This window comes from Ammospiza caudacuta, chromosome 3, assembly GCF_027887145.1.
Source record: "Ammospiza caudacuta isolate bAmmCau1 chromosome 3, bAmmCau1.pri, whole genome shotgun sequence".
NCBI lineage: Eukaryota > Metazoa > Chordata > Aves > Passeriformes > Passerellidae > Ammospiza > Ammospiza caudacuta.
Genome location: NC_080595.1, coordinates 94,563,550 through 94,574,413, shown reverse-complemented (window position 1 = coordinate 94,574,413; position 10,864 = coordinate 94,563,550). Strand labels below are relative to the sequence as shown.

At 44.4% G+C, this 10,864-nt stretch overlaps 2 protein-coding genes across 2 annotated transcripts in view; both read left to right on the top strand.

Annotated features, from left to right (window-relative positions):
• The first annotated feature begins 1,672 nt into the window (after positions 1-1,672).
• Positions 1,673-4,169, top strand: RIPPLY2 (ripply transcriptional repressor 2). Its single transcript, XM_058801555.1, has 3 exons — positions 1,673-1,981; positions 2,091-2,155; positions 3,892-4,169. Exons 1-3 carry the CDS (start codon positions 1,673-1,675, stop codon positions 4,055-4,057), a joined length of 540 nt encoding a protein of 179 aa, XP_058657538.1. The 3' UTR covers positions 4,058-4,169.
• Positions 4,170-5,186: 1,017 nt separating this feature from the next.
• LOC131555512 (cytochrome b5 reductase 4) overlaps positions 5,187-10,864 on the top strand; it is a 32,033-nt gene continuing 26,355 nt past the window's right edge. The window contains exons 1-3 of the mRNA XM_058801554.1: positions 5,187-5,308; positions 6,585-6,738; positions 9,564-9,664. Of these exons, the coding sequence (XP_058657537.1) occupies positions 5,234-5,308; positions 6,585-6,738; positions 9,564-9,664 (330 nt within the window). The 5' untranslated portion in view covers positions 5,187-5,233. The remainder of the gene's footprint in view (positions 5,309-6,584; positions 6,739-9,563; positions 9,665-10,864) is intronic.

The window sequence follows — 10,864 nt, the reverse complement described above, 5'->3', positions numbered from 1 at the left end:
CAGAGAGCTTTTAAATATTTCTTTTATGCTTTACCTCACCAACAAGCATCACAGTAGCTATTTGGAAAAAAATGTAGAAACAGTTTTGCTTATGATCACATTTGGTTTATTGCACAAGTTACTATACTTTGCTCTATTCTCTATTTCTTAGCTGTGAGATGAATATGAATTGTAGTTTGAGCCTTTTGTTCACTGATTTTAATCAATCTCATTCTAGGTCAAAGTGAAAATAAGGCAAGGAAAAACACAAAGGGCTACAAACATCACGTCCTACTAAACTGGATTTTCACTGGAAAATACCTTTTCCTTTATTAACTCTTAAAGTCATAATTATCAATTTTTCCAAGTGGCCAAATGGCACAAATCTCCAAAATGACAGAGTATGTCCACTGATAAAGTTGGAATGTATCACAGCACACACAAGCTTGAATGTGTGCATTCTTCCAACTATTTCTTGTTCAACGTAAGTGGTTGCTTTCCTTCAGAAAGGCAAGTCGGTCTACATCTGGTTTTGACTTTAGGATGTGAAAGATTACCCTGATTACATTTCCCACACAGCTTCTAACATGTAACATTTTTTACAACTGGTACTGCTGGTACTATTTGGTGAAATGGATTGTGCTGAAGATGATGTGGAGAAGGCACAAGCCTGTAGCTACTCTTTTTAGAGCAGCAGCTACTTGCAGTTACTCTTGGGCAATGCTAAGGTAGACACATTCCTTATGCCTCAGACAAACTCGAGGAGGCAAAATACTATTCCAAACAGTGCCTCAGTAATGTGGGTCTTTAACGGGACAATAAATTACCTGGGGTTTAAGCCCTCCTTCAGCATCTAGGGCAGCTCCATCCCACCAACCCTCCTAGTCCTTAAGGCTGATATTATTACTGTTTACCAGCTCTTATGTAACTTGTTTCTGCTCCTCTCACACGCATCACTGATTGCAACCTCAGAAAGAAAAGGGGATAATAAATAAAAATAGAAACAAAATAAAAATAGAAACAAAAGTAAACTCCCTTGGTACCGGGGAACATGGAAACGGCAGGAGCTCCACATAAAACATTGCACCTGTAGTGATAGCATCCAGCGCTGGCAGCGGAACAAAGTATTGGACCACAATAAAAAGGAATTAAGGCAGGCACGGTAAAAATACCCTATTAAAAAAAGGTGTGTGTGTGTCTGCATATATTTAGATACAAATATATAAAAAGAGCCACCACCGTTGCCTGAGGGGGAACACGTCAGGGAGCGCACTGGGGCTGACGCGTTATTGAATAAGAACCCCTCCGAAGGGCGTCATGTCCCCCGCCACCCGGGGATGGGATGTCCGTGCCTGCCATCCGCGGTGCCCACACGCCGTGACTCGCCGCTCCGGGGCATAAACAAACACGGCTGGAACAGCACAAGGCCGCGGTGGCGGGGGCCGGACCCCGCCGCCGGGGCGCAGAGCGGCCGGGCGCATCCCCGGTGCCGCCGCCCCCCCTCCGTTCCCACAGGGCTGTCCCCGCCCGCCCCCGGGCAGCTGCCATGTGTCTGCTGGAGTGCGATTAACACCGACTCGCCAAATCCCCCCCGCGCCCGCTTCCCCTCCCCGGGCCATTTGGGGCATGCCCGCGCCCCGTGTTTACACGGCGGCGCCTTCGCGCGGGGCCTTTCTGCGGATGGCGCTGGCAGATGAGCCGGGGGAGGTGGGGGCTCCGCTCCGCGCAGCGCCCGCCGCCGGCTATAAAAGCCTCCGGGCCCGCGGGCGGCGGCGATAAGCGAGCAGCCGCGCACGGGCGGAGGATGGAGGGCGGCTGTCCCCGCCCGCTCTCGGCGGCGCTGCCCCCGCAGGGTTACTCGCCCCTCTCCTCCTCCCGGTGCGGGGGACGGCCCGGTCCTGCGCTCACGGCCCTGCCCTCGCCCCGCAGCCCTGCGCCCTTCTGGAGACCGTGGGTGCCCGCGCCGGGTGAGGCGGCCCAGCGGAGCCCCGGCCCCGCCGCGGTGAGTGGGGAGCGGCGTGGCGGAGCATCTAGCGCACTCGGCGGGCGGGGATGCTCGGGGAGGGCCCTGTGCCATGCCGGCGGGCTGACCTCTGCTCTCTCCTCCGCAGCCTCACAGCCCCGGCGGGCTGGCGGGAGCCTCCCGAAAGCTGGCGCAGTACACGCACCCCGTCAGGTAAGCGGCAGTGCCCGGCCCCGGCGGCTCTCGCGGGGCCCTCGGGGCGCCAGGCGCCCCTGGCGCTGCGCGGCCAGGAGAAAGTCCCTCGCTCGCCAGTGTAGTGTCGTAGCATTAGCTCTCCCGCCCCTTTTGTTTCCACCCATGTATTTATGTAGATATTAAAGCGCCTTGGGAATGAATTTGCCGTCTACGTGTTTTTTTACAGATCCTTGGGCAAATGATTGCCAGGATTTGTGTATTTAATATATTTCAGTTGTTGATGTTCCTCTGTGGTTTGAGACTTAAGACGTATTACACAGGTATGTGGGTGTTTTTTGGTGGTAGTGGAGCTGGCTGAAGCACCCTGTTACTCATTCCCGTGCCCACGATTAAAAAAGGCACGGGACTGTAGTTCCTAGGCTGTGCTGCTGCGCAAACATTCCAGCGCCCTCCCACAGCAACGAAGCAGGTGGAGGCGTGGGAGAGAGTGGCAGGATGAGAAGATATGCACTGGCTAAGCCACCATTGCCGAGGAAAATACTTGTGTAACTGCTGCTTTAATGATAAAGGCAATGATAGTATCTGCACTGTCAGTTCTGAAAAGGAAATAAAAGAAACTAACAGCAGTTGAATCTGTAGGAGAGTCTGTATTCAGAAATGCTGCTAGGTTTTGCAAGATGCTTAAAATAATTGCACAGGTAGTTTTTTCCAGACAGAAGTGGCTTTCTTTCAAATCTAGGCTCTCATCCTTCAAATAGTGATGCACTAGCTAAGCAACTGTATGGGCAGACTTCACTGTGACTGCTCCAATGCTTAGGTTTGAGTGAATGCTGGGAACATTGGGAATGGCGACCTGTTACAAAGCCAACGTCAGTAACTTTGTGCTGCCAAGGAAGCAGTGTTCTGTTAAATAGTAGCCTAAAAAGTATTTCTTGTAATTGCTAGAAAGCTGTCTACTTCTGTTTCTTCATGCATTTCTATTTTAAACAATCTGCAGTCAGCATTTCATTATGTTGTAGTGTGCTAGTCTCTTGGCTCTTGGGACTTCCTTGGTCTATTCCTTCTATCTAATTCCAAACTGTAAGCAAAAGAGGACACTAGTTGAAAAGGAACAGGAATTTGGAGTATATCAATTGCAATATATTGTCATTAGCTGATAGCCCATGCTAACTGTGATCTTATCAGCATATTTTGTTAATTTCTGAATACAACACAGACGGCTTTAAAATCTACATCCATGGGACATCTTCCTTATGGAGCCTGTTGATTATTTTTGGAAAGACAGATGAAATACCAAGGTCTGATCACCCCTAGACATTTATCATTCCTTTGAATTTTACAATGGTGTGAAACAAGTATCAACAACTACCTAGGCTGGGGACCTTCAGTAAGAAAACTTCTAATTTGATTCAAATTTTTCTTTATCCTGTTTGATGCCAATTATATTCCCTGTGAATAGTTCCAGTAGGGGCGGTACAGTTAATGAGGTACTGGAGTGGGAAGTTCCAGATGCAGAGTCTTGGGCTTTCGTAGTTTTGCTGCAAAACTCGCACTCTAAATCATCTTTTTCTCTTCAGATGGAGATAAGATTTTTTTTTTCTTAATTGAATATAGAAAGCAACTTAGCAATTGAGCTTGTAAGGAAAAGCTCTATAGGATACTTGTTTTAATAGAATTTCACTTTGCTTTTTTGCATGTCCCTCCATGTAAAATACATAATAACAATAAGCAAATCTATTGTATACTTGTTTCAGACTATTTTGGCCCAAATCAAGGTGCTATGATTACTTGTATCAGGAAGCTGAAGCACTTCTGAAAAACTTCCCAGTACAGGCTACAATTTCCTTTTATGAAGACTCGGATAGTGAAGATGATGAAGATCAACAGGAACAAGATTCAGGAACAGAATCAGATTGCTGACTGCAGCAACTTCTGACTTAATTTAAATGTAATATAAATATGTATTATAGTATTTTTAAAGATAATTTATTTCTATGTAAGTTATTCTTAATAAAACTGAGATGTCTTGTAATTTTATCCTTTTTCCTTGGTTCCTTTCCTGTCCTGGTTTAAGTGGGGAAGGTATTGATTAGTACTTTTCTGTCTGAGGTCCTATAGTTTGTAGATCATAAGCTGAACACCAAGCAGAGAACAGATGCCTTATTTTGACGGGCTCTGTGGTTGTGACTTTCTCAAAGTCTGAGGACACAAGGAAAGCTTGTAATTGTGATTTAGTAGGCTCCATATGGAAGTGTATCAAGGAATCATTGGATTAAGTATTCCAATTGTGTGGTGCCTGCTGTTACAACCGTTTCAAACATAGAGAAGAGAAACAATACAGCTGTTTTTGAAATGGAGAGAAGAGTCCAAATTCTAATCTAGTTCTTGTTGTGTAGAAGAGTTTGCCTCACATCACTTGTATTCTCATGTATATGTGCTGTGTTCTTATACATAAAAGTAAGTTTCTGCACTTGTTTGTAAAGTGGACATCAAGAAACAGATCTGAGTTGTTATAATAGTGAGATTGGTTTTAATAATTGAAACAAAGTTGGGTCTCAATCATCGCGAAGGCCAAAGCCCCTAAAAGAACAACAGAACAAATCCAAAGCTTTAAATTAAAGGCAGTGCCTCTGTCAGGTAGCGGCTGTGTACTTACCTGGACCTGCCCTTGCCTTGTGTGTGCAGCTGCAGGCCGCGCTGGCTCAGTGTGCCAGCACCATCCAGGGAGTGCTTGGCCCGTGCTCCCCGGGCCCTGCAGCAGGATCGGAGCGGGTCCGCACCCGGAGCCTGCCCACACTTAACCTGCAGAGCGCGGGGTGCACCGGCCTAAGCACCTGGCGCTGGGACCCCTGGACGGAAAACCAATCCTAGTGCAGGGGCGTGCGCCCCCTCGCCGCCGGGGTGGGTACGCGCTGCTCCGTGCCCACAGCGACACCCGCTCCCGGCCAGTCTCCCCCACACCGCCCCCGAGCCGAAGCCGCCGCTCCCGCTCCCGGCCGGGCCGCGGCCCCGCCCGCCGCGGCGGAGCCTGCGCACTGCGTCCCAGCGCTCCGCCCGCCCTCCCGCGGGGGCCCGGCTGCGGCCCGGCCCGGCACGATGCTCAACGTGCCGCCGTCGGCCTTCCCCGCGCCCGGCTCCCAGCAGCGAGCGGCAGCGGGTGGCCGCAGCAAGGTACGGGCGGCTCTGCCGCTCTTGGTCGCTTGGGGGGAGGTGAACGGGCCCGCGTTTTTCCCGCTGCGGCGGCGGCTGCCTGGCCTGGCCCCGCCCGGCCGAGCTGCGGTGGTCTCCGGTCGGTTCCCGGTCGGTTCCCGGCTGCAGCTGGGGCAGGGCTGCTGCCGGCCGCCCCCCTCCAGCGGCCGGGTCTCGGGCGAGGGCCCGGCTCGGCTGCGGCGCTGGAAAACGCTTGGTACTTCTGGTTAGAGAGGGCGGCGGTGACAGCGCTTCCGGCACTTCCTGCCCCGGCTGTGCCTGCTGTGCCGCGATGGAGGCTTTCACCTTGGAATTACTGCCTGCAGCTCATGCTTTAATGTTGGATCTTCGTCTTTGGAGGGGTTTTGAGAACACTTGTTGTCTAGAGACCTTGCTTGGAAAGCAGACTTGGACTAAAGTAGCTTTAAGAAATATTAGTTTATGTACGCTTCAGGTTTTTTGCTTCTGTTTTTCCTGTGGTTTTGTAAGACCGCAGTTCTTTAACCCTGTTTCCTGTTGTTAAAGCTTGGATCAAAAGGGTTCCCAAACTGTGGTCTTACTTGTTTACTATTTCTTCGAATGCCTTGAAAATGCTTGGTAAATAAAGGTTCTGCAGCATGGGTGTGCTTTCTGCAAGGAATTGCAAACATGGTGTTGTAAATTGTGATTGACCGAGTCGGTATTTTTTAGAAACAGACAGTGGGTCTCCATTACTCACTAGGTGCTGTTGAAAAGGAAGGTGTTAGATACCCTGAAGATCTTGTTCTGCCTTTCAGGACAGGCAGGCCATGGCAATACTTCTCTGGAAAGCTACTAGTTCTGTCCCAGCTTTCTCTAGGTCAGGCTTCCAGTTGCTGTAAGGCTTGTGAAAAGTCTTTATGAATGCTGTGAAGGCAAAACTTGTCTTACCTGACCATGATTTTTAAATTTCCTTTCTTTATTGCTCATAGTTTTCCAGACAGTATCTCAAATGATTTGCCACCACAGGCAGACTTGGTGTCTTCAGCTTGCTTTGGGAAGAGTCAACTGAATGTTAGTTGCTGCTCAGTAATTTCTGTAGCGTGTCACTACCCAGAACACTCCCTTAAGCACCCTTTCTACTGAGCAGGGCTCCCAAATACTGGTGAATAATATGAGTTGGGTTATTTCTCTTTTGTTTTTGTCTCAGCCCTCCTATGGAGCTTAGAAAAGTGTATTCTTAGAATGGCTTTTTCTTCCTTTAGAGGTTGAAGTTGTTTGTATATTTGTTATTTTTCAGGTACCTTTAAAACCAGGAAGGAGTCTTATGGATTGGATTCGGCTAACTAAAAGTGGGAAGGACTTGACTGGTTTGAAAGGGAGGCTGCTTGAAGTCACTGAAGATGAGCTCTCTAAACACAACAAAAAGGAGGACTGCTGGATATGTATAAGAGGTTGGTTGCTGTGACATTTTTTCTGCGTTTTTTACCTGGTTTCTCTTTTCTGTACTTAAAGAAGAAGCAATAAAACTCAAAAAACAAGAATAAAAGCCGTTCTCCGAGAGAAACTATGCACCTCCTGTGTTTAGGCCAGGTGTAATCTTGACATACTTTGGCATAACTTCAAGTAAGAGATTTTGTGTTACAAAGATTTTCTTTGCTTTCAAGCCTTTCAAAACAAATCTTCCAAATTGGCATGCTTTATACGTATTTTATAGCTGCCTATGAAAATAATAAAACACAAAATTTTAGGCAATGTATCAAATAAAAAGGACTTAGCAAGAAAACAGGGCTTTGAAAATGCTGACATGTACACTTGTCAGTCTCAGACAGTTTATTATTTTGAGGAGTTGACTATTTTTAAGGATTGCTTTAGAGCATCCAAAAACATAAAAATTAAAAATACTACTTAAACCTGGAGAATGGTCTTTAGGAAATAATTGTGAAAGCACACGTACTACTTCATAAAACTTAGCAGTGCAAATGACAGTTTCCAAACAGAGCAAATGTAATCTCTGACTACAGTGACAAATACCTGTGGTGACTATGCAATTCTATTTCTGTTATTATATTAATGAAATTTTAGCTCAGAAGTTGAATCATATGTTATATGTTTAGCATTGTGTGAAGGTGGTCTGGAGCAGTAGCTGTGGCTAGAAGAGTATTTTTGGAGTTGGAAATGAAGTTCCTAATTTTCCTACAGAAAGGAGCAAAACATTTGCCCTGCAATTTAGTCATTTAGATGCTAAAATATACTAATATCACTGTAAATTTATTAGGAGGTAACACAAATTTCTATGAAGATAGAACCACTCTTTCTACAGATATGTCCCATTAGTGTCTCTGATCTTCTTAATCTCTTAGTGATAACATTGATCTGGTAAGGAGCAGCATTGATATTTAATAAAATGTCATATCTGAACTTCAGCAAAAGAAAGCTAAGAATTTCTGTGTGAAGGTGATTGTATTATTGTTGGGTGTTAAAGGTGATGAGGGTGAAAGTAAAGGTAAAATGTTATTCAATACTGGCCTTTGACCAAAATAATCAGGTTGTTAATTTCCTGTGCTGCAATTTCATGTGCTAGTAAAGCTACAGTAGGAGGAGAGATAAAGAAACCTTGTCTGCCATGTTCATTGGTTCATTTTTCACTCTGAAAAAGGAACATCTACTGCAGACAGAATTACTGCCTAAAGATGCTTCTGTTTTCTTTTTAATCTCATTTTACCTTGACTGCATCTCTGAGGCTGGGTTTTACAAGAACTCCATCAAGTTGCCGCTGTATCTTTCCTTAAATTTTTCCAGGTCTGCCTTTTCTGTGTTCTCAGATGACCAGTGAAAAAAGCATCATAACCGAAAATGACAGTAGCCCTCGTACGTGGACACGTAGTAAAAGAATATAATTGTGGAAAAGGCTAAATTAGGTCTCTGTGTTGGTAGTTAGACTATCTCTAAAAGAAAGAGCAGAAACCCATGAGAGCAGTGTGAAGTAAAAGAAGAACAGGAACTAACTTGGTTCAAAACCCCAGTGTGATCAAAGAAAGGTGTCATATAGGGCACAAATTTGTACATAAAGGGGGTTCAGGGGAGTTAAAAAATGCATGAAGGGTGTATAAATGATATATTTCTTTTGGTCCAGCGAGTTTGATGGTAAATTTGAGTAATATTCAGGAGGCCATGGCTATGCAGAATCTTATAATTTATTGTGTGCAGTAATCAATGCTGCACACAAGATGGCACAGTGAATGCAGCCATCAGAAGAGCAGGTTGGTAAAGTGTGCAAAGATCCTTCCTTTGTTTTTGATGGGTCTTTGTTGTTGGCTGGGATGGTTGTTCTTGCCAACTAGGATTGCTCCAAATATGTCTGCCCCAGGCTCAGTGCTGAATGCCTTTCTCTTCTTCTGAAGTAATTAATGTACCGTTCCTAATGTCTTCAAAGCTTTTCTTCAAGCACTGGCACAGTTCTGTTTTTGGTAGCTTCCTGTTTTGATAATGTTAAATATCTTCAAATATTCATGCAGGTAGGGATGCAATGATCATGTTAGCAGCAATATGTCTGCAGTTAAATCTGGTTATAGGCGCATTCTTCAGACTCCAATAAGCCAGTTGCCTAGCAACAATAATTAGCCCTCATCATTTCAGACCTGTGAAGAAACATTGTTTTATGTTGCTGGAGGTGTAGAAACAATGCTGAGCCCTTTTACTGGGACAGATACAGCCAGAGTTGTAAGCCTTCAATGAGCACAAGCTGGGTTAAGTTTCTTATATTGCTGAATCTGAAGAATGGAAGTTTTGTTGCTGATGGTGACAGTATTTCCTTGTGTGGGACAGTTCATTCCTGTAGGCATTTCATTCCATGATGGTGGGGTGGTACCGGAATGACTATGACAACACTTCAGGGAGAACTTTATTGGAAAGGAAACTGAAAAATTTTATGCACTAGCTGGTTCAATTTTGTCTCTTTTTAAATCTGCCTGTGGTACTTTTACCCTCTAGCTAGGGTTCATCATAACCAATTTCTAGGTTGAAGTCTTAACCCAAGGCAAGTGGTGTGGCATCTGCCATCTGTTGGGCTGGCATCTTCATGTAATAAGATACCTCTTGTGCTCTATACAATTGTGTCACTTATGTTTCTGTTTTTGTGAAGTCATACTGTCTGTTCCAATTATGCCTACTGTTTGCTAGTATACTCTTTAATTTGTGCTATCCTTTCCATTATTTTTGGAGACAGGAATGGTTGTAAAAATGCTGCTCATATGCTTTTATATTCTGTTTTCTTCAGGATTTGTATATAATGTCACGCCGTACATGGAATACCATCCAGGTGGTGAGGATGAACTAATGAAAGCAGCAGGAACTGATGGTACAGATCTCTTTGATCAGGTGAGAGCAACTGGCAGCAAATGACACTTGCTCACCATACTTGAAAAATGGATGTTTTGCCATTATTTTTAGGGCATTTCCGTGGAAATGGTGATTTGAACTTTTTCAGTCCCAAGGAAAGGCAGCAGGTCACTGCTGAGAATGACACTTACATGTGCTGGAAGATACTTGTAGTTTAAACTTTGTATCAAAAGACAGTAATGAAAATGTTACTTTATGTTGTTAGAATTACCCTTCAATTAGCTTTTTTTTAGCAGAAGTAGCAGTAAAGCTAGCAACAATTTGAGATACCACCTTCTTAATACATTGCTTCAATGACTACTGTTGTTGGAGAGACCTGTTTTTCTAAGAGCTTTCACTTTTTGACAAAAGCTTGTAGAATTCTTTGTCTGTTTACTTGGCAGATGCATTATCAGTAAAAATGCTGGAGCTTCTATTAACTTTAACTGGTGAGCAACTCACAAGATGACAGTTGGTCTCTTATTTCTTTACTGTTTCTTTAAATGCTTTGAAAATACTCAAAGGCTCTGAAGCATGGGTGTGCTTTCTGGAAGGAATTGCAAACTTGGTGTTGTAAAATGTGATTCACTGAGTTGGTATTTTTTAGACATTCTGTGGGTCTCCATTACTCACTAGGTTTATCTGAGAAACTGCAAAAGAGCAGAAAAGAAATCTCTGTTTCAGAAAGGAAGTATGTTACCTCTTTACATGTCATGCATCAGAATATGTTATGCCTTCATTTGCAAATATTTTTAACATTGTAAATAAAGATGGATAATGTTTTAGCTTTGAGTCCTTTGTTTTGTTTTGTTAGTCCTTTCACAAATGAAATGTTTGTTTTGGGCATAATTCTTTGATTTCAAGAAATCTCTAGTATTGAGTACCCAGTATCAAGTTGGGGCTTGGAATTATGTTGCTGGGTCATTATATGATGTCCTTGAAAACAAAAGTCTTGACATCAGGAGTATTTGGGGAAGCCCCTGTAGTTAAGTTCAGATATATGCTTGCAACTTTTTAATTTTTTGTGATGGGAATGGAAACAGGTTTAGATCCTGAAAATATGCTTTTCACTTTTATTGTTTCTGGCTTATGACTTTTATGTTACTGGAGGTGTTTGTTTTCCCCTCTGCTTTAGCATTCTATGTCTGTCAGATAGTATTTTTTTTAAGAGCTTGGTAGATTGCTAGTGTTCCCCAAATT